The sequence below is a fragment of the Neolamprologus multifasciatus genome, chromosome 11 (genome assembly GCF_963576455.1).
Source record: "Neolamprologus multifasciatus chromosome 11, fNeoMul1.2, whole genome shotgun sequence".
NCBI lineage: Eukaryota > Metazoa > Chordata > Actinopteri > Cichliformes > Cichlidae > Neolamprologus > Neolamprologus multifasciatus.
In genome coordinates this window covers 18,709,316-18,735,619 of record NC_140449.1, presented here as the reverse complement: position 1 = coordinate 18,735,619, position 26,304 = coordinate 18,709,316, and the positions used below count along the sequence as shown (strand labels likewise).

The 26,304-nt window shown below is 43.2% G+C and overlaps 2 protein-coding genes across 7 annotated transcripts in view; one reads left to right on the top strand and one right to left on the bottom strand.

Moving 5' to 3' along the window:
- The window catches only part of itga8 (integrin, alpha 8), a 45,243-nt gene extending 33,788 nt beyond the window's left edge, over nt 1-11,455 (top strand). The window contains exons 21-29 of one of the 2 annotated variants that reach the window (XM_085176124.1): nt 2,223-2,302; nt 2,780-2,860; nt 4,973-5,078; nt 6,232-6,390; nt 7,950-8,066; nt 8,178-8,291; nt 8,413-8,514; nt 8,601-8,723; nt 8,811-11,455. In XM_085176124.1, the coding sequence (XP_085032250.1) occupies nt 2,223-2,302; nt 2,780-2,860; nt 4,973-5,078; nt 6,232-6,390; nt 7,950-8,066; nt 8,178-8,291; nt 8,413-8,514; nt 8,601-8,723; nt 8,811-8,900 (972 nt within the window). In that variant the 3' untranslated portion in view covers nt 8,901-11,455. The remainder of the gene's footprint in view (nt 1-2,222; nt 2,303-2,779; nt 2,861-4,972; nt 5,079-6,231; nt 6,391-7,949; nt 8,067-8,177; nt 8,292-8,412; nt 8,515-8,600; nt 8,724-8,810) is intronic. The other variant, XM_085176123.1, reaches the window with a different exon arrangement.
- A 338-nt stretch (nt 11,456-11,793) lies between these two features.
- On the bottom strand, nt 11,794-24,912 carry LOC146508195 (ataxin-1-like). 5 transcript variants are annotated; one of them, XM_085176127.1, is made up of 4 exons: nt 23,743-24,912; nt 22,761-23,597; nt 18,135-20,202; nt 11,794-16,493 (listed from the first exon to the last, which is right to left on the bottom strand). In XM_085176127.1, the coding sequence occupies exons 3-4, from the start codon at nt 19,938-19,940 to the stop codon at nt 15,798-15,800; spliced, it is 2,502 nt and encodes an 833-aa protein (XP_085032253.1). In that variant the 5' UTR covers nt 19,941-20,202; nt 22,761-23,597; nt 23,743-24,912; the 3' UTR covers nt 11,794-15,797. The 5 variants fall into 5 exon arrangements, with proteins under 5 accessions (XP_085032253.1, XP_085032255.1, XP_085032251.1 ...); XM_085176129.1 differs by having other exon boundaries at nt 22,761-22,898; XM_085176125.1 differs by lacking the exon at nt 22,761-23,597.
- Nucleotides 24,913-26,304: the final 1,392 nt, after the last annotated feature.

Sequence of the window (26,304 nt, the reverse complement as noted above, 5' to 3'; positions counted from 1 at the left end):
GTTCTAAAGAGCACACTGAAATCAAGCATGATGCTGTAATGGGATGTGACTGTTCAAACGCGTCAGTACATGAGATTTCGTCCCTCCTAGATATTCCATGATCATCTGTAAGTGGTGTTATGTGGTGAATGAATCCTCCCTTAGTTGTGCTGCAATAGACGTAGGCTGCCGGGGGATTCCCATGATGCATTGTGTTTTTCCTTTCCAGTCACCTTTCTCACTCACTACGTGTTAACAGACCTCTCTGCATTGAATCGTGCCTGTTATTAATCTCTGTCTCTTCCACAGCATGTCTTCATCCTGTCTTCTTTCTCTCACCCCAACCGGTCGCAGCAGATGGTTCCGCCCCTTCCTGAGCCTGGTTCTGCCGGAGGTTTCTTCCTGTTAAAAGGGAGTTTTTCCTTCCCACTGTTGCCAAAGTGCTTGCTCATAGGGGGTCATATGATTGTTGGATTTTTCTCTGTATCTATTATTGTACAATCCACTGTGCAATATAAAGCGCCTTGAGGCGACTGTTGTTGTGATTTGGCGCTATATAAATAAAATTGAATTGAATTGAATTGTTATTGCAAAGTGGAACCATTTAGGAACCACAGCAACTCAACCCCAAAGTGGTAGACCACGTAAAGTTAAGTACTGAGGTTGCCTAGTGCTGCGGCGCACAGTGTGTAAAAATCACCAACTTTCTGCTGACTCAGTAACAGCTCCAAACCTCTGACGTTAACATCAGCACACAAAATGTGAGCCGGGAGCTTCATGGTATTTAACCAAGCAGCTCTTGTAGCAATAATGAGTAGTAATGTGTACTTTTGTTCAGGTAGTGTAGTTTAGAGTCAGGTGTGCAGGGAAAAAGAGAGGAGTGTGAGTTCAACGTGATCCATGATCTTGATTTTGAGTAAACATCCGTCACACTGTGACATAGATCTAATGTTCTTGATTTTATTAACATCAACTTCAGGCATGCCTCACAGGCCTGAATTCAAGGGTCCTTCATCTTAACCATTTTGCATATCAAGTCACTTTTAATCCTCCAGCTGGTTGCTCAAAGTTTGCACTTTCATCCGTCTTTAAACACGGTCGCTGTGGTCAGTTGAAATTTTAATGATAGTGACCACCTTGTGATGCTGACAAGAAGTATTACATTGTCAGCGGAAAACCCTCAAACCACTTCATTGGCATAAACCACTTCTCACTCTGTCGTTCCAAAGAATCATTGTTCTGTTAAATTATGAGCTAAACACACTGCGAGAAGCGTTGTGGCTGCCAAACACAGGAGCCGAGTATTTTAGCCAAGCTGCAGTTTTTGGAATACACAGAGTGCGCTGACGTAAGGCAGAGAATATAACAAAGATGCATTGCTTTGAGAAGGTTTAGGCGGATGTTTTTAAGATTTTCTGCACCATGAAAGCACAACCCATTTTCTAGCCGACCTAAATTCAAGCTGACCACAGCGACTGAAGGACAGTACTGCAAACATTAACTCCCAGCTTTCAACCACAGAGTTCCAGGTGCCCTAAAGACAGATTTTTAGCTTCACCCTCTCTGAAACGGGAGGTAAAAGTGATGACTTCTCTCCAAATGGTTTGTTCTCACTTGGTGCCTGTCTCTGTAGAGCTTCTCTGCCTTGCTCATCTCTCACATGTGTATCCATAAAGATAACTTGACTTTGTAGTCCCACACTCCACCATCACTCCCCCTCTCCTCCCCCAGGCCTGCCCCTTGAAGTGCACGTCTGCACGCTGTCATTTTCCTCTCTGATCCATGTGCTTGACCTGTTGTTCAGCAGAACTCACATACCCATGCACACACATGCGCATGCTGCCATGCCGTCGATGATGAACTAATTCCTGCATGTGTTTCGAGTTAGTCCAGAGGACAGAGGATTTAAACTGAGGAGACACAAGAAAACTAACTGTGGCTTTTATGTGTCTGTGTGTCTGTAGTCTGGCTTTTTTCAGATTTAAGAATCTCGCGCGCTATCAACACACACAACTTTGATAATCTGCCTTTGAGAACCCAGAAAGAGATCTAGTTAACGCCGGCTTTACTCTCTATTACTGGTCACTTAAAAAAATAATGTGACTTTTTATGTACAGATGGATTTTATTTCTCTGTCATCCTTCTTTAACAGCCCCTGCCCCAACACGCATTCTTTCTGTCATGTTTTTGATCAGTTCTCCCTGTTTTTTGTGTGTTTTTTTACATGCTCCTGCCCTCACCAGCTGTCTGTTGGCTTGAGGTTTTCAGTCCAAAGGCTAGAAGATGCTGGACCAAAAATCAGCTTTGAACTACAGATCCACAGGTGACACACCCACCAACAGTCATGCTCATACCCCCCCAACCATCGTCACTGTTTCTGTCTCTTTCATACACGCACAAAGAGCTGTTTGTGTTTCATCTGATCCATGTAAATACGTTTCGTGTCTGTCCCGATCATGTTGCTGTCTGTGGTTTGATGAAACTAACCGCAGACGCAGAAAAATACAGATGGCCCCGAGGAGCTCCAGACAGGAGACAAGCTCTACACAAGATGCCCACTGTGTGCTTAATAGCGTTATTTTCAATATCTCACATCGCTAGATGCAGATGTTTGACTTTTGCAATCCCTCTGCTAGGGGAATTCTTGTCAGAGTCATCTGAACCTGAAAATCCGGCTTTATAATGAGTTCATCTTGAGTTTTGGTTCTATTTGCACTGTATCAAAGCCTCACTGGAAACAGTAAAATCAGTTTGTTCTTTTTATAGTTCTTTTATTTTAACCGTATGAATGTCTCCACAGCTCCAACAAAGATAACTCCGACAGCAACCTGGTCAGTTTGAATCTGTCTGTCACCGCCCAAGCTCAGCTTGATTTACGTGGGTGAGTCAACCATTGCTTAAGTCTCTGAGACACGGTCGCCGAATGCTTTGTTGCTTTGAAACAAAGCATTATTCTAATTATCCTAAAGATAATTTGTTAATATGACAATCTTGTTTCAGGCTAAACTTCTTTATTTTTATTGTAGGATATTATTAAAATGCTTGAATTTGTGCTCCCTGTTCATCTGCAGATAGAAACAAAGAGCATAAAAACACATCTCTAGTCATAAATCGAAGCTAATCACGTGCACATGGAAAACCTTGGAGCCGCTGGCATGTTCATGGATTCCCGTATGCCTGCTGATGCACACAAGCGCACACACCACACACACACACACACACTTCAAAGCTTGGAGCCTTACTTGTTGTTGTTTGGGTGTGGTCAGCCAGACACACAAACACAGCGGGACCTGGTATAAGCAAGACGAGGGCATGCTCCTATGTTTGCACTGTAAAAATGTCCCTGCTCAGATGAACATTTAAAATTTAGCAATTCACATTTTAATTCTCTGTTATTAGTGGGGGTGGTGTTTGCTTCAGTCTGATGCAATGTCTACTTTAATCCTGGAATTAAGTAAGATATTTTAATTAAGCTCATCATGGAGAGCTGCTGTTTGCTAAACTGGCTCAGTTATGTCCACTTAGCTGCAAACATTATGCCCACAGTGGGGAATGTAAACATTTTTGCCCACTTAGCTTAGACTACCATGAAATTATCAGAATGTCATCATCAAGAGGCAATTATAGCCCACAGTACTGACATTTCCACACCAGAAAAATCTTCAAAAATTTTACTATTTTATTATATATATATATAAAACTGCACTAATAATGCCACTTCATTAGGTACATCTTGCTGGTACCGGGTTGGTTCCTCTTTTGACTCCAAAGCTGCTCTAATTCTTTATGGCATAGATTCAACAAAGTGCTGGAAACATCCCTCAGAGGTTTTCGTCCATATTAACTCGATAGGATCACATAGTTGCTGCAGATTTGTTAGCTGCACATCCGTGATGGGAATCTCCCGTTCCACCAAATCCCAGAGGTGCTCTGTTGGATTGAGACTTGGTGACTGTGTCGGCCATTTGAGTACAATGAGCTCATTGTCATCTTCAAGAAACCATCTGACATGATTTGAGCTTTATGACGGTGTGTTATCCTGCTGGAGCCATCGGAAGATGGGTACATCGTGTTCATAAAAGACATGCTGTAGTACTGTGTTTACTCAGTACTACAGGGCTAAAAATATCCTCCACACTATTACACCAGCTCCACCAGTAGCCCAAACCACAACAATTCAGGATGGATCTAAATTTTTAAATTGTTTACAACGAATTCTGACTCCACCATCTGAGTGTTGCAGCAGAAATCGAAGCTCATAAGACCAGACAACACTTTTCCAGTCTTCTTTTATCCACTTTTGGTGAGTCTACGCGAATTGTAGACAGGAGTGGGACCTGGTGTGGTCTTGTGGTTCAAGGTTCATGTGCATGCAAAGATGCTCTTGTGCAAAGCTTGGTTGCCACAAGTGGTTATTTGAGTTACTGTTGCCTTCCTATCAGCTTCAAGGAGTCTGGCTGTTTTCTGACCTTTGACATCAGCAAAGCTCACTGGATGTTTTCTCATTTTGGACCTTTCTCTGTAACCTTAGAGATGGTTGTGTGGGAAAATCACCAACAAAAGGCACCAACAAACATGCCACATTCAAAGTTGCGTAAATCTCCTAATCCTCAGTTTCAGCTTCACCGAATCGACTTGGCTATGTCTGCATGCCTGATTAGATATTTGTGCTAACAAGCTGTTGAACAAGTGAACCTAATGAAGTGGCCAGTGAGTGTATGTTAAAACTAAGGTAGTTAGTATTGGTGCTGCACCGTATAATCAGGCAGCATTGTCAGGGATATTTTAAATGGTCTGTTCTTGTCATATTTAGAAATAAGAAAAATACAAATTTAGAAAGTTCCTGTTGCCTTTAAACACAATATTTCTAATAAAAATTGAAAAGTATTAAATCAGGATTTATATGTGCAAATGCACTTAGAAGAAGTCCAAACCTATCCATGTGTATATGCATTATTATCACCACACTGTTTCTCTTCTCTCTTCTCTCCAGGGTGTCTCATCCCTCTCAGGTGGTGCTGCCATTCCCAAACTGGGAACCGAAAGAGAAGCCCATTAAAGAGGATGATGTTGGACCACAAGTCACACACATCTATGAGGTAAATTCCCTCCCTTACACTGAAACACATCTGGGCAGTCTAATCAGCTGTGAGGAAATGAACAGGATGTATTTGTAGATGAAGAGATTGAGAAATGGAAAGGTGAGCTATTTTGTGTTTATCGTGCTGTTCAGAAAGTCTCGTCTTGGATGAAAAGAGCGGAAAATAGGTGTGGAAACTTGTGTATTAGGCCACATCAAAGGGTAGGGGCTCTGCAAGATGAAGGACACAGTAAAACCAGTAGCTCTATAAAGAAGTAAACTCCGGCTGATCGAAGGTCTCCAGCTGAAGAGCAATTACTGCTGCAAAGGCAGGAAAAAGCAAGACAGCAGGAACCAGGAGCAACGAGGAAACAAGGCGAGCAGGGCGCATGGATGCAAACATTCTTAACTGGGGTCATAGTGTAATAAATAATAATTATTAAGAGGAAAAACAAGGTCAAACAGGATAGTGTGTGTGTGTGTGTGTGGTGGGGGGGGGGGGGGGTGGCAGACAGGCCGGCGACACTTAACAATAGGGGCATGTGCATACGTGCATCTGTCTCCTATACATGTGATTTCTTTTTATTTTAAATGGATGGCAGCTTCATTGAACCGGAGCGCTGCGGTGTCTGGTCTGTCCCGCAGCTGATAATGATTTTCATTTGCCGTACTTTTCCCAGCGGGCAGCTGCTTCTAGTTAGAGAGGACAGAGGGTTTTTTTTTCTTTTCCTCTTGCAGAATTCCTGCCCTGCAGCAACAGGATCATGTCCTGTTTGGATGACTTGCTTCAGTGTTAATGACCGTGTGTATATGTGAGGACATATATATATATGTGTGTGTGTGAGAGAGAGAGAGCGATAGACAAAGAAAGGGGCGAGTACAAAAGAGGGTTTATTGAATTGATGGTTCATTTAAGCTCATAATTCAGTCATCCTAAATTAGATGTGGAATGATGAAGCTGGTGATGGTGTAGGTTTTACTTGTCTTGTATTTCAATCCCAAGAGACTCAAGGCTGCATTAGTATTATCTTCATTATTATGAAAACACAGGTGGCCCGTTTCATCATCCCGCAGTTATGATAACCTGATTAGAGCTTTGGCCGCTTGAGACCGAGGCCGGAGAATACTGACAAGTCTCACTGTTTTTTCTGCCGCCTCGCTCTCACCCGCAGCTCCATAACTCCGGTCCCAGCAGCATCGGGGAGGCTGAGCTTCACGTTGGCTGGCCGTCTCGCTTCCGTGATGAGAACCTGCTGTATGCCATGGAGATTAAAACTGACGGACCAGTGAGCTGCCGGACAAACAGCAGCCTTAACCCGCATGGTTTAGAGGTAACATGAAATATACAGTGCGCAATACACAGAGCACAACACAAGTATGCAGCCAAAAAACAATCTCAAGAATGACATGTGGGTGTTTTGCTTTTAATAAGAATGAGTATGTTTGTACATTGTGCATTTCGAACTGATCATTTACAGCACCTACTCATACAAACCGGCTTAGGTACATTTTTTTATTTATACCATTAGTTATATCTTTTTTTATCCCTTAATGGCACCATTTATGCCGCTCACTCCAAATTATTCTTGTGTTCTTTGTGTGTTTTTTCCCCCCAATAGGCTCCATACAAGTAAGATGGATTGTTATGTTTACAAGCAGAAATGAGAGCTGGAATCATTTCCAGTATCTATGATATCACATGTAGGATAATTGGAAAAGAAAACATGGAGTTATTTGAAAATGTGAATGTGTAATCATCTATGAAAACAGCAGCATGTGTCAGATCCTCTGAGGAGACTGATTACAGTAGTTACTTCTTTCACCTGACTGCGAAGTGTTATACCAAGATTGCACAAGCAAAGAGATTCACATAATGTTCTCCAAATTCCTTCTATGTAATTGTCGTCTCAACATCAGTGTTACTTACAGTCGGTAAATCAGTTAGCCGTGCATCTGTGGGTTGTTTTCTGAGTGCCATCTCTGGGGCAGAGACGCTAATCACTGAGCTGCAGGAAGATAAAGGCATACCTGTTGTTGCTATCCTTTGCTTTTTTAGCTGATGTAAGAGTCATAGTAGTTTCATGTCCTGCACAACTGATCCAGTTTTTAAAATGTTTAAATGTAATTATACAGTGAAGACAAACACCTAGAGGAGAAACCATTCTGGCTCTTTATCTGTAATCTCAGAGTTGTGACTTCAAGAGTCTCAGGTTGTTTGCTCGTGTCTGCTTTTCGCTGTTCTCAGCTTCATGGTATGACCAGGAAATTAAATCGTTTTCAACCCTTCAATCGTCTAAAGATCAGCGATGAGATTTCTTAACATTTTGCTTTTTTTATTCCTCTGCTGGAGGTTTTGCGTAATATTATTATGTCTTCTAAAACATCTTAGAAAATCCTAAAAAAGGCCGCAGTGAAACAACGAGTTTTAATAAGGTGTCTGGACTGACAGAATACACTAACACATGTTAGGATACGATTAAATTGGCACTATAAACTGTAAGCACCTAAACAGACAGGGCAAGTTAATTTACAAGGTACCTTTCATACAAGAAGGCAGACAATTTTAGTTATATAGCGCCAAATCACAACAACAGTTGCCTCAAGGCGCTTTATATTGTAAGGTAAAGACCCTACAATAATACAGACAAAACAGAGAAAATCCTAACAAGCATATGGCACCCCGTGAGTAAGTGCTTTGGTGAGTGTGGGAAGAAAAAACTCCCTTTTAACAGGAAGAAACCTCCAGCAGAACCAGGCTCAGGAAGGGGCGGCCATCTGCCGCGACCAGTTGGAGAATCATATGTCAAATTTTCTTTTCTTTCGAATGTAAAATGATCATTTTTACTTGCTTGAACAATAAGTATTGATAACATTTTCCCGTTTGTTTCAGATCTCCACTCTCCAGGACACACCAGAATTACTGGGCTTCCTGAGGAACACCAGCAGTCCTCCTCACCGCCACAAACGATCTATCAGCACCGCTCAGGATTACAGCAATAAAACCTTGGTGAGCCAACTGCAAAGTCTCTAAAGAAAACAAACTAAGCCAAATGTTCATTAGCCATTCACAGGTGTTTGATATATTTCTTCTCCCTCCACCAACCCTCTCCTTATGCAGAACTGCACTAATGTCTCCTGTCTGAAGATAATGTGTGTGGTCGGCCGGTTGGATCGCGGGCAGAGTGCTGTGGTAAAGATCAGATCGCGACTCTGGGCGCACACTTTCCTGCAGGTCAGTTGATTTTTTGTGTTAACTTTTTGTTTTACTTTAATCGCTCAACTCACTCAGCAGGAAGGTCTGATATGTGACACGCCACCTTTAAAATACTTTAAAAAACTTTTTTATCTTAAAGCGGCGTAATGACCCCTACATTCTCAACTCTACCGTGTCCTTTGCGGTCACATCGATGCCTTATCGCATCCAACCCGCCACATTGCCTCAGCACAGAAGCGCGGTATGATAAAAAGCAATAAAAATGAGTCTTTATGCCAAGCTTCGAGAAATAAGGAAAAATTTATAGACAGTTTTTTTCCCCTGCAGATGGGGACTCTGGTGTTATGGGGGACTCCTGATGTATCATTCGCTGTTCCACTCTGGGTCATCATCTTGGCCATATTGCTGGGGTTGCTGGTCCTGGCCATCCTGACATTAGCCATGTGGAAGGTACATACATCATCCACTATCCTCAGAACTCCTTGTGGTAGTTTAATTATTAAAAACTCTACTAACTGGCTAATGTGATTCCCTCAGTGTGGTTTCTTTGACCGGGCGCGGCCACCTGCCGATGATGACATCTCTGACCAGGAGAAACTGACGTCTGATCAAACAGGTGACGCATAAGACGTGACAGCTGCTGGTTGTAAGACAGCGGTTTGGGAGGGATGCGCACCTTCTGAATGACTTAAATCAGATCTGGGATCTGTATTAGTCGGAACCTACATTCCTTGGCTGGAGGTCTCTCTGTGAATCAACCGGACTGAAAGGACAAACCGAAAACTGCAGCTCCACACAGACTGGGACCAAAGCAAAGTTGGACCAGCACACTTAACAAGCTCAATCACACACACATGTCTTTTGTTTATAGATTGCGATGAAGCACCAGAACTGAAGACAGACTGGACTTTGTTACCAGAACAATGCTTTAAATGTGTTACTGCACATTTTTGTTTGAGTAACAGAGAAAGAGACTTTAGATCTATGCACAAGTGCTGTTGTGAGTGTGTGTATGTGTAAGTCGGTGTGTGTGCAGGTACTGTACATACGTGTCTAACAGGTGTCACTTGTGTCATTCAGTTATTGATGTCTATCACCACCAGATTTAATTTATCCAAGTTCACACCCACACACACATGAGATGCAGCCACATGCATAAACAGAAAAGGCACAAAGTTGAAGTGTATATTTATGAATGTATGTGCAATAATTTGAGAGTTGTGTGATACTTAAGCTTGTTTACACTGGCATTATTTTATTAGAGCTTAACGTTTCCATTGTTTGTGTGCATACTGTAAGTGATTAATTGTGATATTATTGTTGCTGAATGGAGCGTTTCTTTAGACTGATTTAAGCCAACACGTAACAATCAAAAAGAGAGGAACAAAGCGATACCAGTAAGAACAAAATAACTTATTATTTTCTTATAGTGAGTATAGAATTTATCTTCGAGGAACAGGCCGCATATTCACGGCTGAAGCGCTGTCCTGATAATTAAAGTTTTGTCTGTCATGTTGGATGTTTAAAAAAAAATAGTGGTTGACAAGACAAGCGGTTGACAAAAACTTGCTGCAAAGCCACAGTCCGTATCAGAAACGCAACGCAGTCCGAGACAGAGATGGTGTACATTACTGCGTGCACTGTGTATTACTTAACAGTACGTTTAATGTTTGTTAATTATCTGTATCCTGCACAGACATGCAGAACAAAGCAGTGAGAACATCAGCATTTCCCTGAATTAAAAACTAAAAGTTAACGTGTACGTTTGAGCTGTTTCCGATTTTTGTATCGCCTGGGAAGTTTTATTAGAATAAAGTGTTGCTTGATTACTGATTGATTGCTGAAGTTCACATTGCTGTGTCCGCTTACAAGTTAGTAAATGTATTTTCTGCAAAGTGCACAGAAAACCAGTAAAGAACTTTTGTACATGATAGACTGTGTACAATAGCTTTGTGCCTTGTCAAAGGAGCACGGTTAACAAGTTCATTTTCCAATATGACAGCCTCTGCAGAAGTTTTGCACCCAAGGATTGGGTATTTCAGTCCTCTGTGTTTAAGTCTACGCTCTCCAAATCAGAGGAAGGACTCTTGCTCCCCCAGGTGGTGGAGTGTAGAAGTGTCTGTGCAAAGAAAGTATGTTATCTAAGGAAACACAGTGCCATCTCGTGCCGTGCATTTGCCATACACTTTCTGCATAGAGAATAATGATGGCATGTAAAGGGATAGTTTATAGTTCATCCATCCATTTTTTTAATACTCCGTTTATCCAATTCAACAGGGCGCATATAGACATTTGTTCTCACTCACGTTAACACCTACGATCAGTTTAGAATCGCTAAATAACCAAATGCATGCAGGTCTTTGGTCTGTGGGAGGAAGCCAGAGTACCTTAAGACAGCCCACAAATGTGCGGGGAGAACATGCAAGCAACTCCCCCTTTATAGTTCATTTACAGTTATTTACAACACTCTGTGTCAGAGGTGTCCAACATAAGGTCCAGGGGCCTGCGGGGCGGCTTTGGTAAAAGTGGAGGAAGGCATAAACTTTGGATATTTAAATGTATTTTCATACATTTTGCATCGTCCCTTCTGAAGACCACCTATGGCCTCTCATACTGAACCAAATAACTAAACAATTAAATTATAGAAAGTTTCTGTTTTGTTCCTTTATCTAATATAGAAATGTGTGTTTTTACAGTGGCTTTAAAAAATACATTTCTGTCATTTTCCATGTTTATTTCTTACAGTTTAAGGCCAAAAAGCCGTACTGAGAGACTTCTTTCATTTACTACAGCAGCATTTCTTTATCACGTAGAAAGATAAAGATTTAAGTGGGTGTGGCTAAGAATGTAAAATTAGTTTGATGTACAGACACTCTGTATACAGTTTATTTTTCCACAGCTGATTTCTTCATTGAAGTTTCTTACCTTGAAGAGGAAAAACACATCTGTTGAGAGTAGTGTCGCTCCTTGGAGTTTCTCCATTAAGGAGCAGCGATTTCAAATATAATATACTACAAGTTCTCAGTTTTCAGGACACGAAGATGTTCCTGATAAAATATCCTGCAAGAGGTAAATCTGCTCATTTAATATGAATGTGTGCATGTTCTCAATATGAACTGAGACTTAATGGGCAGCCACACTAAACCCACGCTATTTAGTGTTTTATGAGAAAGAAACGAAATGGGATTTTATTATTTAGCAAAGATTTCAGCAATCACAATCTTCAAAGAGCTTCTCTTCAGCGCTGTGACTGCTATTCAGAATATGAAAGATCGTTGTCAGATATATCAAAGCAGGAGAGTGGAAGCGAAGGCGTTATCGGATATCTCTCGAGTGGAAACATTTATCATATTCTCACAGATGGTAAGCCTCATTTGAACATGAAAACACAGCTGACGTACCCTTTCCTTCTACCTCTGTCACTCACAAACACAAAAACACCCCCTCCCCACCTTCACCCTTACAATACGGTAAGCAAGGACATCTTGTGGAAAGGAAACATGAAAAGACACGTGCTGCATTTATTCTTTATCATCTCTTTATTTCTTTGAATATATTTGATCAAATGTAAAATCAAACATTTGGAGTAAAGATTTAACAGTTTTCTGACTAGCAAATATCAACACCATCAAAATAAAGGAACATTATTGATACTTACTACATAATGTACGCATATAGGACATACTCTATCTTAGCTAAGATTTATCCAAACAGACCCAAATTACAAAATTTTTTTTTTTTTTTTTTTTTTTTAGTCTTTGACTCCCGTTATTTCCTGGGTTTTTGAGCTGGTGCAAAAAGAAAATATCTTAGGTGAAGCGGTATCTTGTATCCTTGTCAAATAAATGATGAAGTATTTATAGAAATAAAATGTCACTTTAAAGGTCTGTACATGGGGATCAGTGTTTTTCCTCTCCACTGGCAACAAGGTCATACCAACGTTAGAATGGAAGACTTTGGCTATTTACAAATCGCTGAGATGTTGTACAGGTAGCGTACAATTCCTCCCAGACATGCTGTACATTACTTGTGTTTATCAGTTACGCTTTCACCCTTCCCCACGCACACACACACGCACACACACACACCCATATGTCAAAGTGCAATTCCATAGATCACCACAATGCAGCACCTATATGCCATATTCAACATTGTACAGAACAGCTGTGAAAATTACATATTCTAAGGGGCCCATCTTTAGAATATAAATTAGAGTTAAAGGGGTTGGATCTATATTATTACTAAACCCTTCCAACAGTGTGATATAGACCTACTTCACAGCAGCCATTCTGGCATGAATTAGCTGGAAAACGCAGGAGTTATTATTGACATTAATGAACCATATGTTTAGGTGCGGCGTTATAATTCATGTGATTTCTGCGTTTACGTATCATTTTGCGTCATAATGGCTGCTGTGGGGGGAAACCAAAGGTCTTGAACTTGCAGTAAAGCGCTTACACGTGTGGTTACAATTGCAGACCAACCTTTCAAGTACAAACTCTGCCCCCGTTAGTGTGATGATGTCCACCTTTATTTACCTTTATTAATACACACCATTTAATTCACAGCACGCACAGCTGAGTAGAGGACTGACTACCAACAATAACTGCGTGACTCTGCAGGGCTTTGAACGTTAAGACTGGTAACATGTTTCTCTTATTGTCAACAAAAACACGTGAAAAAAACATGAAGATTCATAATCAAAGCATATCATGACTAACATTCAAAAGTGGAGCTTCATAGCATGGGTTTCCGTGGCCGAGCAGTTCCTGTAGGTCCAATGTGCAGTGGTCTGGTACTTTTGTCCATATGGTTCAGTTCCTAATTTATGTCCAATGAAATATAAACTATGATTTAGCTTTAACACCAACTATTCAGTAGGAATGAGTATAGTTTGATGCCACAGACAGGGGGCAGCGAAGAGATTTGTTGACAATAAGAAAAAGTAAAAAAAAAAAAACTTTTTTCCTTTAAACATTAACTTGACATTTCAAATATGTTTTTCCTGTGTCATGGAGTCCTTACAGTTAAAAATAATTTGCTTTAGGAAAATACAAACATGGGCCAGGCTAGGAAAAAGAAATGGATCAAACAGGAGCTCTGCTTTGTAACAGTGAGTAGGATATAAGACCATGTAGCTTTGGAGAACAGTCACTGGGCAGTGTTTAGCCTGAGCAGTCAAACACAAACAGAACAGTCTGGTTACTTGGGTTTACAATAAACACCTTTTAGGAGTTCAATGGCTATTATGAGAAACTGCAGTCCATATTCACACATACTGTAACGTTGCAGTGTGCAAATCAAACTACGTCTGAGGAGGCCCTAATTATGAAGAGGTATAGCACATTCATTGACATTTGATCAATACCAGAAGTGACGGAAACGATAGGACCACTTGGTTTTGGTGCATTAATGGAATGATTGAAGAAGGAGGTGCCGTGGCACATACAGTACATAGGCTACAAAGGGTTAAATACACACTGTACACTTTCTAGATTACAATGCACTGTACATGATCAACACTAGCTGGCTAGTTAACTCTGCATTTCTCTCTTTCTTTCTCTGAATAGTAGCTCTATAAATCATCAAAAATAAAGTTTACCCAATGTGTGTTTACATTCCCTGCTCCGCTATATAATGCTTTTTCTCTCTCTCAGTGATAAACCTTTAGGACATGTGATGTGATGAAAAACAGTCAGTTATTCTCATAATATCTCATAGTAGCTGAGTAGGAGGGACACCACCACCACACTCCATTCGGACGCTTCATCAAAGTGCTGCTGTCAAAACACACATGTACACATGACTGTGGACATACACAACATTGTTTCAGGCCTACATGTACACACACTCACACACACAGCATACACTGGCTGCTTACACACACACAGACATATATTGTTCCTGAGTATGAATTGTAGGATATTTCTTTAGGAAAGAAATAACATGTCCACTAATCTACTGTCAGAAAGTAAAGTTTGCTGTTTTAATCGGAACAGCAGTGCTCTGAAATACATGTATGGGCTTAAGAAAGGCACACCGCCTTTAAGGTTTTTAACAGAAAAACCCAAAGAACCATGTGCTGCTGTGAACTACATACATACTATAGATCTAAGGCCATAGATTCTGTAATGAAAGCAAGCTCACTGCAATAATAAGAGAGCCACAGAGCTGTTCAGCATCGTTCAGTTTAATATTGTGCAGTTGTGGCCTGCAACATACTCTCTACACTCTTACTGGCAGCTGATTTCAGTTAGCTTGTACTCGTCCAGCACCAAACAGCAGACAAGCATCTCAGCAACTAGCTGGTGATGCAGAGATTAGCAAGCGCCAGATATACTCTCCAGGAAGTGGTTACAAAAAAAACTAAAAAGTATGATAAAGTGGACTTAACGTCTTCCTGGCTGTCTGAAAAACACTCCAAATGAATGTTGCTCTGTGTCTTCCGGGTGCCTCATTAGTTAATGCAGTTAGCCAGCTAGGTTTTGCATTGCAGTATTAGGGCTCAATCCATACAGGAATTAGCTGAAACTTGAATTATCTCTGTTTGTATGGATCTGAAACACTGTACACAGCAGCCACAGCTAACGACAGATGTAATTTAGTGAAGCACGCAATTGCTGAAAGGGAGTATGAGACTAAAACTCAAGGTCAAGGTGTTGAGGCAAAGTCAACAAAGGAACTTTACCAGAGGAATGCATCTACGTGCAGCTGCCGTCACCTTATCTTGTGAGTGGCGTGGCAAACGCGAGTCAGTACTGAGGACAGACTGAGTGGTTTACATTCAGGCCTTATCAGTCTTGATTTACAGGTTAACAACTGAGCGCATAGCTTCCAGCAACATGTACGCTTTAATCCTGTGGTCTGTTTAACAGACATGGAAAAAAAATCACACACACAGAGACCAACGCTCAGGCACAAACACTCAGTGACGCACACACACATACACAGACAAGGCCACCTGCAGTAGCATATGGATTTGTAACGGCATGAAAAGGAAAAAAAACTAAAACTCCGAGTTTATCATTGTTATGACTGAGCGTTCTCATCAAAACATCAGAAGGTCTCTCTTCGACTCCCTTGCAACACAACACACCAAATTAACAGTGAATCACAACCAAACTTTCTAAACACTGACATCAGGGTTTGTGCTCGCTCTTGTTAAATGGTTAACTGACCTGCATCCACCATGTTTAAAGTCCATCTCCAACGGAGAGCCAGCTTATGATATGTGACACGCAAACCAAATGACTCTCAGATGTGTGCCAGCCATTCGTACTCAACATTCACTCTGCATTCATTTTTGCTTTCAGCATTGATTGCACTGATCTTGTGTGTGATACCACTTATGAAGGTACTCCGCTGTCCTTAATTATATGTATCAGACTTGTATGAAAGAAAAGAAAAGATGTAAATACTGCGTAAACTTAGTCTTATATTACAGTAGTCTGGATAGAGAGAAACAAGAAGGAGGTTGGGGGTGGGGACTAAACACAACGCATCTTGCAGGTGTTTAAAATTCTCTCAACAGTCTACTCTTTTGTTCAAGCATCTTTCACTCCCTGTACGTGAATGGCCCTCTATGCTGATTTTGACCTCGTGAGGGAGGAAGGAAGGTTTGGGCAGAGTCACGGGAGGCTCGTCCTCAGCTCTCTCAGTCTGGTCTCGCTCCGGTGCTGACCAGCGTCTCTTGCGGACTGCAGGTCTCTCTGTCTCACTGCATTGTTGTTTAGACAGAGTAGACATGTCTGTTTTCACTGATTCCTGTCTTATGTCTCCAGTCCCAGAGATTGCCAGCACAGGTCCAGCTCTGTAGATCCCTTCTGCCTGTCCTGGAAGTATTCCCAATCCTGCTGGTAGCTCTACTCCTGGTCCCGGACCAGTGGCCTGCTGCCTCTCCAGTCTGTCTCCATTGGAAGCCTTCATGAGAAGACCGTTGTTACTGCCCACAGAGTTTGCACTCATACTGTTCCTTAGATTGGGATCCATGTTGTGACAGGAGTCAGAGAGGTGGCCAGGCTTTAGCTTTTTCCCCAAAGCTGAGCTGTCTGTTAGAGAACCATTCCTCATGCCACGGAGGGTCAGCGACACACACACATCCCCCACACAGAGTTTAGCACAGGACAGCTCAAACAACTGTGTGGTCCGGTCAGGGCAGCATGATGACCAGCCCTGGCCAAAGACAAAGAAAGGATACTCCACCAGCACCTCCACACACACCTGGACAGGAGAACAAGCACAACAGAGTCAGTCAGATTTCTGCAAAAGACACACAGAAAACATTTAACCATCTATTCATCCACCTCAATGATCCATCTATATTCTGAACTGCTTATCCAACTTAAAGTTGCAAGGGGACTGGAGTCTATTTTTTCTGTCCTGGGATGAGAGGTGGGGCACACCTCGGACAGGTCGCTAGTCCACCACAGGAAAACAAAAACCATCATAAGCCAAATACATATGTTAATAATAAAAGAAAAGTAGAAAAAGCACCCAAAAAAATAGTTTAAAGTGAGTGGATTCTATTTTTGCTTCAGTGTCAGGGTCCCCGTAAGGTGGATGGTAGCTCACTGTCAAACTGTCACTGCTTACTGGGCCAGCTGGATTGAAGTGAGCCCCAAGAACAGCAAATAATTCACTTAAGAAAGAGACAAAGGCAAAAGAAACTGGAAAAAAATGGAGTCATAGGGACCTGGAGTTGAAATGCTTACCTTACAATTAAAAAACAATTAAAAAACAACTGAAAAACAAATGCTTGATTGCCTAAGCCAACGGCATTGGTAGATTTGCTTCGGTAATGAAAGATGACAAAGTTGTGTTTAGTGTGTGTTAATGATGCATAAACATCAGCTGTTCACTCTATAACATATTTAACATAAATCCATACTTAATGAACAACTGAAAAGAGTAGAGTGATGCCACATGTACTGTATGATTCGCTTGTCTGCTTTTTTTTCCCACAGCCAGTCGAGGCAGATGGCAGGCCCTCCATGAGTCTGGTTCTGCTGGATAGTTCTTCCTATTAAAAGGGAGTTTTTCTTTCCCACTGTACCCAAGTGCTTGCTCACAGATCTAAAGCACCTTTGAGGTGACTGTTGTTGTGATTTGAACTGAATTGACTGAAATAAAAAGTGATTGTTTGTTTTTTTTGAAGTGTCAAAATCTGAGCAGCAGTGACTTTATAAATATATATATATATATATATATATATATATATATATATATATATATATATATATGTATATATATATACATACATATACATATATATATATATATATATATATATATATATATATATATACACACACACATATATATATACATATATATATATACATATTCCACTTGAGAATGGATTTCTCTGTCAGATTTTATTTATTTATTTTAGCTCTGGTGACATTCGTTGACCTTAATACTCTAGAATCAGTCGGGCTGAAGTCCATATGGCTTTTAAAACAACTGTAACATGCCCAGATTCACCCATCTATAAAAGTAATGACTTTTAGCCTTTCAAACATAGTGCTGTGTTGTGTAAAATCTATTTTTAGCATCTGTTCTAAAACAGCGAGTTAGAGGATTGGAAAATAAAGATGCGCAGCAGGAAGAGTGTTTTTAATTTCCTCATTTCTAAATTATGGATAAATTTTGAAACACTGCAGCTTAAAGTACTTTGCTGCTTTAAGCAAAAGTGGGTTGTTACAGAAATGCTGTCAACGATTTCATGATTTCATCGTTTGGAAGCAATACAGATTTTTGCTGCCAATGTATCTTTTGAGATTTTCACCAGGGGGTGCCAAAGACTAGAGATTGCAAAGACTCTTAAAAAATAAACAATAAAATGAATGTGACATCATTTACCTGGGCTTTGAGCTCTCCTACAGAAAACTGTATAACCACAGCATTAGGACTTTGACCACTGTCAATACGCTCCACGGTGCTGGAGTCAATCTTGAGCTCGCTGCTAATCTCAGCGCTTTGGATGAAGTCCTCTGTCTTGAGGTCCTCCACACGCTTCAGCTCTCCATCAGCCAGCTGGATGATGGAGCCCCGCATGAAGAAGGGAGGAAGCGCCACAGGAGAGGAGGAAGCGGAAACCGAGGGGGAGGCCTGGATGGCAGCAGGGACAGAAGCGGGAACCGGAGTGGGAGTCGGGGAGGGAGTAGCCACCACTGCAGGAATCGGGTTTGAAGGCAGTACTGACAATGCTGGAGCCTGTGCAACTGCGTTGGGTGGTTGATTTCCATCTGGCCCTAGTGCCTCACACTTGGACAGGGCTGTGGCCAGATAGGCATGAGGCATGGCGGTGGATATCTGAGGGGTAGTAGTGGCGGTGAGGCCACTTACAGTACGACTAACCTCCATTTCTGTGCAGTTATTGGAACTGCTGACTGGAATGAGAAGGGATTGGCCACTCGGGATGACCAGGTGCGGAGGCAGTGCTGCATGGTAGCTGACAGTATGCTGGTTTGCACTTGTGATATAGCCAATGATCGGTGCCTGTGTGGAGGAGTAGAGACTGGCTGGCATCTCGTCAGGGGGTAGAGTGGTCTGGATGACAGTATGTGGAGCAACAGACTTCACCACTTCTGACGAAGAAAAGGAGGCAAAAGACGAAGGTCTGGACACTGGCTTTCCCAAGCAAATCCCTCCTTTCTCAGTCTGAACTAAAGAGATCTTATTTGAGCCAGTTTCGTGCTCAACTCCATGGTTTGGCTGGGCCACAAGCACCAAAGAGGTCTGGAGTCCTGCAGGGTTTTGGCCATAGTCAGCAGGTAGGAGGATATGTCTGGCCTCATAACTCTGCACCTGCTGATGGTTTGCTGGCTGACTAGTGGCTTTTGCCTGTTTGGCTGCCTCCACTTCCCCATTCAGCACAGCCTTAGCGTGCCCTTCTGGTTTCTTTCCAGCAGAACCATCTGCATACTGGACCACAAGCTGGGAAGGAGCAAGGGTAAGCGTCTGGGGGAGGACGGCTGTGTGAGGGTGGAGCTGAAGTTGGGCCGTAGGTGAGGCGACGGCATTTCCGCTGACAGTCAGAGGTGCTCTGCTGTCCAGGTGGATGTACTGGCTGGTGACTTGAGGAGAGCTTGGGAGTGACACAGGGGCCAGTTCAGTGGGGGAGAGGCCTATTTGAAACTGCTGCTCCCCTTTGGTGTTGGGCGAGATAAGGGCAGTGGTGTAACCATCCAGCTGGGGACGCTGTCCGACTATGGTCGAGCTGTTTTGCACAGTATTAGCATTTGTTGAAATAATATGAGAGGATATGTATCCTGCATAGGGCCCAGAGCTGATGAACTGAACATTAGGTCCCAGTTGAGCAAACTGGATTGTTCCAGCTTGCTGGGGTAGGGCTGCGGGGTAAACTGCAGGCAGAGAGGCCAAGGGCAGGGCAGATATAGGTGTGGCTGAAGAAGGAATAGAAGTAGAGGGAGAAGAGGAGGAAGCAGAGGAGACGGGACATCTAGGGCTTTCTACTTCCCTGGATTTGCAGCGTTCACTGGCTACACTGGCCAGCCATGCTAGGTTTTCTGTGTGGGGACTATCAGACGCAACTGCAGCAGGTGGTGTTGCTGTTGCTACTACCACTGGCCTCTGCTCCATAGCCAGGATCTCGCGCTTCTTAGGAGGAAGGCATCCATTGCTTCGCTCTTGGTTAGATTTCATTGTGCCGCTGCAGTTTTAATATTCCCTGGCACTGCTTCTAGGTCCCTCTGAGGCTACTTTCTCTCTGTCTCACCTCCCCTCAGTGGTTATATGCAGGGCCAGCCTCTCTGGGCTTGGTGACTCTGCCTCTGTTGTTTGTTTTCACTGTTCAGGGTCTCACACCGGAGAAGAGGGAGCCATTCCTGCTCACAAAATGAGCCCCAAAGACTTCATGAGGAATCATCTCTGATCGATCCGCCTCTTCCACAATGTCAATGGGAATCTGAAGGCAGAGAGAAGCTAACGTCAGCATTTGTGCTAAACAAATAAACTGAAATTAGAATTAAATCTCATTAGTCTAATGGCACTGTAGAAATATCCCAGTCAGGCAGCGATTATTAAACATATTTTCAAAATGCTCTGCAGAGGTGGAAACAAGAAAAACAAAACCACTTCCCCCTTGCTTCCATGTTTGCGAAGCTGCTGCTCCATGTTTTGCCACTAGGTGGTAGCTGGTGTAAGCATTGCAGGTAATTTGTGTCAGTCTATGTAGTGCAGTCTGTGTAGGCTACACGACGCTCTGTGAGTAGACTCCAAATACTATCTGCAAGGATCTACAAAGACTCGTCAGTCATAGTTCAGCCCTCAGCCTGCCTTTCCACGAGCAATACACAGGAAAATACAGTGCAATGCTGTGTGTCATCATTTGCATAATGTGGAAAAGGTTTCTCATGTTTTCACCAAGCAGGAGTTTTCAGAACTGCCGTGTTTTCGTGTCTGTGTGCAGTCTCATGTGCACTGCTATTGGCTGTTATCTTGCTCCAGGGTCTAGTGTAAGAAAGCAGGGCAGAGTGAAGGGATAGCAGCACACAGAGAAACAGCCCCAGAGGACCATATGTTTTTGTCTTTACTTTAAGAGTCTAAGACCTTGGCATCATGAGTACTTCAGAAAATGAAGCGAAAACAATATGCACACAAGATTTCAACCATTTGAAATCTGATTGTATTAGATTTGTATTAGATTCTGCAAGAGCCTTGATTTTTTTTTTCATCTATACCTTATTTATAAAGTGTATTAAAGTTCAATGCAATACAGGACGGAAAACAAACAATGAATGAGTTTGGTAACAGTCCGGTTTAGCAAGAGGCAGAGTGAAAGCTGAGTTAAATGAGAAGTGAAACAATGTGTTTATTCACAGGAATAGGGAGGAAAGTTTGATGTGTAGGGGGGCGGTTAGTTAGTAGCTAGTGGAAGGTTCAGTTTAGATTCAGGCATCTGTACTCGCAGATATGATATCTGTAAAACATGCACATAGAGGGAAATGCAAATTCCATAAATTCAAACAACAATAACATGCAGTATTTTGGCTCATATTTTGTGTTTCTTTTATTTCTTTTACTGAGAGACTGTTTTTTTTTTTTCCTTCAGGCTTATCTCTGGGTCAGTGCAAAAGACTCTGAGTTGTTCATTAGCCAGAGGAATGACTGAAATGGACTATATGACACACACATCCATCCATCCATTCATTTTCTCTTCCTCCATTCCTTTCATAGAAGCTCCACTATTGGAAAATGCTAAAGTGTATTTTCATCTTACGGCCGAGGTTTACTACAGCAGGCAACCACAGACATGTTACATAAAAACAGAAGGAAGAAAAAAAAAAGGGGGGGGGGGGGGGGGAATGCACAGAAGACGATCTTGGTCCTTTTTTACTCAAACACATCTACCCCTGACACCAGCTTTGGCAAGGTCACTGTCTCAAAAAGCAGCAACAACCCCTGTGCAATTTATCTAGCCTTGCAGACAAGTAGAGCCACCAGATGTAACAAAGGGGGAAAACAGCAGAGATAGAAACAGAAGCAGAAAAAGAAAGAAGGAGAATGAGGGGGAGGAGAAGGAGAAATGCAATGCAAAACGACAGGATGTGGAAGGAGGCGAGGGAGCGAGGGGAGAGACAAAAGAAGATTAGGAATTGGGAAGAAGGAGGAATAATAGGGAATGAGAAGGAGACAGAGAACGCTGCTTCTCCTGACCCACATTGAGCAGCGCCTGCAGCATCAGAGCGCCATTGCCCCCACCTCGCTGAGAGATCCCCGATCGGCGACGCAGCCGCCGCTATAGTCTGAGAGACACTGTGCGGCATCGCTCGGTGGCAACAACCCCACCTCAGCAACACCGTGTCAACACCGTAATGACATCACATCTGAAGCACAAGGACCTCCTATCATCACAGCAGCACTGGAAGACAAAGCCAGCATGCTTTGATTCTCAAACGCCACAAAAACACACCATCAGTGTCAACAGACTAAATCAGGAAGCTGTCTCTCCTTTCCTGGACACAGTACTCGCTACACACAGTTACACATACACACACGCGCATACGGCTCAGCAGCCAAAACCTCTCTAGATTTTCCACCGTCAGCCTATTATTAGAACACTGACACCAACAAACATAAGGCCTACGCGATACTATGGAGAACAAAGGCGAGCTTTCAAGATGTGAGTGTCACACCGAGCCACGCAGCACGGGATCCCCGAGTCAGTCTCCCGGACCGGGACTGACACCTTTAAGACATGCATGGAGGGATGACAACAGAGAGGGAGAGAGAGAGGGTGGACAGAACTGTCTCTGTTCCACTCATCACACTGATGCTTTTCAGCTCAGACTGAGTGATGGAGCCACCCTTTCCCTTTTTTTTCATACTCCCACACACACTCACAAAAAGCTACATAAACCACAGAAATAGGTTTGTGCAGCGGTGTGTGTCCGGATGAGGTGATTTCATTCAGCCTCTTCTGTGTGCTGTCTCCAGGTGAGAGGCCCCCCCGAGCAGACTTACATCTCCTCTCTTATGCAGCAGTTGCCAGCTCTTCCAGTCCCCCCGCCTCTTAACTTCCTCCGCCAGAGCTCCGAGTCTTCTCCCAGACCTACTATTTACTCCTTGCATTGATCACAGCTTCATAGCAGCAGCATTACTCTGGAGTCAGATTATGCAGAGAGGCACTGACGTTATTTGATGACAATATCTTTTAGATCTAGGCAAATATTTACACAGAAAGCTAGTGCAATGACCCCGGGGTGATGAACCTGTTGTCAAGACTATACATCATGGCTCACCTGCTAGAGCAGACACAGACAGTTAGTGAATACCCTGCACAGCAAATGGCTATATATAGAAAACAAAAACATCATTATCAATCTGAGCTCTGGCATGAAACAGAAGGGGGAGGTATTGTGGAAGACAATGTGTGCCTCGGTTTTATGATTTGCTGCACGCAAATAGGACCTCACTTCACCTACTGCTGCTTCAAGCACAGGGGAAAAAATCAATACAGCGTACTGCTTTTTCTAATATTCAAAAGAGCCATTTTACTGTCCGCTTCTCTGTACAACAGTGCCGCCTGTGCCTTTAAGAGGCGGACTTAACTGTGTGGCAGACTAAAGCAGACAGTAAGAACAGGCACTGGGGTTCAGGCTGTTTGTCTTCACAATGACTCCAGAGTTCTGCATCACGGCTTGACACACAACAGACGGGTGCATGCATACATGCATCCCCTTCTCAGCGAGAACCCCTGCAAACGAGCGTGGTCACTGCTGTTCAGTCCCAGCGGCTGGTTGTGACTGTGGTCAGATCAGTGGGACTGATGCTGTGGCTGTAGCTGTAGCCTCTGGGGGGCTTAAGGATGACAGTGAGAGCGCATGAGTGTAGTAGCAGGGCAGAAAATACTACTATGCCACAAATCAAGAAGAAAAGAGAGACCCCCCCTCCTCCTCCTCCCTCCTCCTCCTCTCCTCTGTTTAAAGTACTAAGAATAGCTCACCAGTCTCACCACAGCCACTGCTTGCAGAGCATGTCCGAGGATTCTTCCTGCCTGTCAGCGCGTGTGCGTCTGTGTTAGAGACGTGTTTCCTAGTAGGACTCCTCTTCCCGTTTCTCTCCTTTGTGCTGCTCTCCTCTCCTGGAGCCTGTGCTGTAAAGCTGCTCCTGTTCTGCCTCCTTCTCGTTCCCTCTCTCTCTGTCTCTGCCTCTGAATTCCGGTTTTTGGAGGGTATGCTGCCCCTGCAACGAGCTGACGGTAAAGGAAGTTCCCCACTTCTAGAGCTCACACCAAGACCTACGTGCAAGGCTGCTCTAACGTGTGTTATGCAAGGCCACCAGACCGCCAGCTCCCTCTCTGCTTGGTTGCTTCTCTCTCTCTCTCGCTTTCTCTCTCTCTCACTCAGTGTGTGTTTCTGCCTCTCTCCCTCTCCCTCCCTCCTCTTTCTTTCTCTCGCAGTACTCCACTGACACAGCTCCTCCCCCAGCCAGCCTCATCAGCCGCATCAGGTATTCATTCAAAAAAACACACTCTACTTGGCTCAGCGCCCAGACTACGCTCACACAGAGAGAGAGTGAGAGCAGGGAGGGGGAGGGCGCAACAGACGGAGGGCGAGGGAGGGAGAGATGGAGATTCAGAAAGGGTTTGCACAGGCAGATACTGCATGGATGAGAACAACCGTGGGATATTAATGTTGCAAACATACATGCAGACACACACAAACCAGCAGAGGATTGTGGTGCTCAGTACACTAAAGCTTTGTTAATGCTCCGCCTTGCACATTTTCATTTTCATATGCATTTTTCCTCTTGTAGAGCCAAATCTCCTAATCTGCCCTATGAGCTGGTCTACAGTTTACTTTCTCAGCCTCTATTCAGCTGCAAAATGGCTCAGAGTACACCCACCATAGGTCTCCCCAGGACTCCCCAAAGATATTTCCCTTGGTGCAGGCAGGGAGGGCCAGTTGGCACCAGGGCCCTCCTCAAGGCTTCCTGTGTATCCTATGCAGTTCACAACAGAAAGACAAGGAGGCACTCAGCACCAGACCAGTCAGCTTCCTAGGCTTCTGCAGGTGAGGCAAGCAGGGGAGGCTCTTAGAGGATGCTAAATGAGGGGGAAAAAACAGGCTATAGAATACAGCAAATCATTTCTACTGCATCAATAAGCCCAGTATTACACAGGCAAAATCACAAAATTATATATATAATGTTATAGTTAGGGCTGGATCAGGTGACCCTGAATTCTCCCTTACTTAGGCTGCAATAGGCCTTGGCCTGCAAGGGCTTCCTATGATACACTGAATGTCTCTTTTTCACTCACGTTTTTTCGCACATTGTGTTTTTACACACCACTCTTTCATCATTAGTTATTACTCATCTCTGGCTCTCTTCCACAGTGTATCTTCTCTCCTCTCTTCTTCCCCTTATACAGAACCAATGGTGGCAGATGGCTGCCCCTCTCTGAGCCCGATTCTGCTGGAGGTTAAAAGGGAGTTTTTTCTTCCCACTGTCACCAAGTGCTTCCTCATAGGGCGTCACTTGATTTTAGGTCAGGAGTTCAAATCCTAACCAGGGCTTGTGGCATCTGGCAAGGCCCCCCAAGTCTACCTCGGTACAATCAAGAAGAATATGACTGAACACAGCTGCATGTGTTAAGGAACCAGGACATTCTGATGAGAAGTGAGCTAGTGGAACAAGAAGGCATCACAACCGATGAGAATAGGGAACTGTTGGAATGCTACTGCAAATGTAATCCCAGTGTTACAGATATTTGCAATCCCAGTGTTGCAGGAAAAGGATGTGGGACCTATGAATATATATATGTATAAAGTTGTCATTTTTGTGTTGCACGGGTGAAACCATAAATGCATACTTTTCCATGTAGACATTAGACCTTGATATATTGCCAGAAGCTTCAGCGAGCTGGAAGACAGAGATACAAATGACCACAAGCATGCAGAAGCACATGCCAAATGCACAAACTGAAGCTGTGTTTTTCCAGCTGTTGAACCTGAGAGAAAAAGAAAATAAACTTGCAGTGTGTCTCTCTTGCCAAAGGGGTACAGCCTCATCCTCCTACAATGACTGATATTACTACCAAGACGCTGCCAAGCCAATGTAAACCTCAGGACCTACACTATCCCCACAGAAAGGGAACCGAAAGCAGCATGGCAAAAAACAAACAAACAAACAAACAAAAAAAACCCACTGTGAAACAGGCATCAACAACAAACAGAGGTTTGCACTGCCATAAAACGGCTCACTGTAAACTGAAGGTCAGAATTAATGTCAGACAAGTGATCTGACACGCTGCCTTCCGAGAATTCACAAATCCAGCTTAAGTTGCATGGGGTGAAATAAATGTGCAGTGTATAGAGGAGATCAAATCAAGCGTGAAGTCGCATAAAGACAGAGCTTTCAAATGTGTCTGGCTGTTTGTATCTCGATCAAAGGCTTCCTTGCATTAGTATGTCGGGAAAGCTTTCACCACAGATCAGAATATTGAGTCCTTGTTGACATCTTCACAGACACTGAATAATATCGGATGCTGATTATTGTGGTCCAA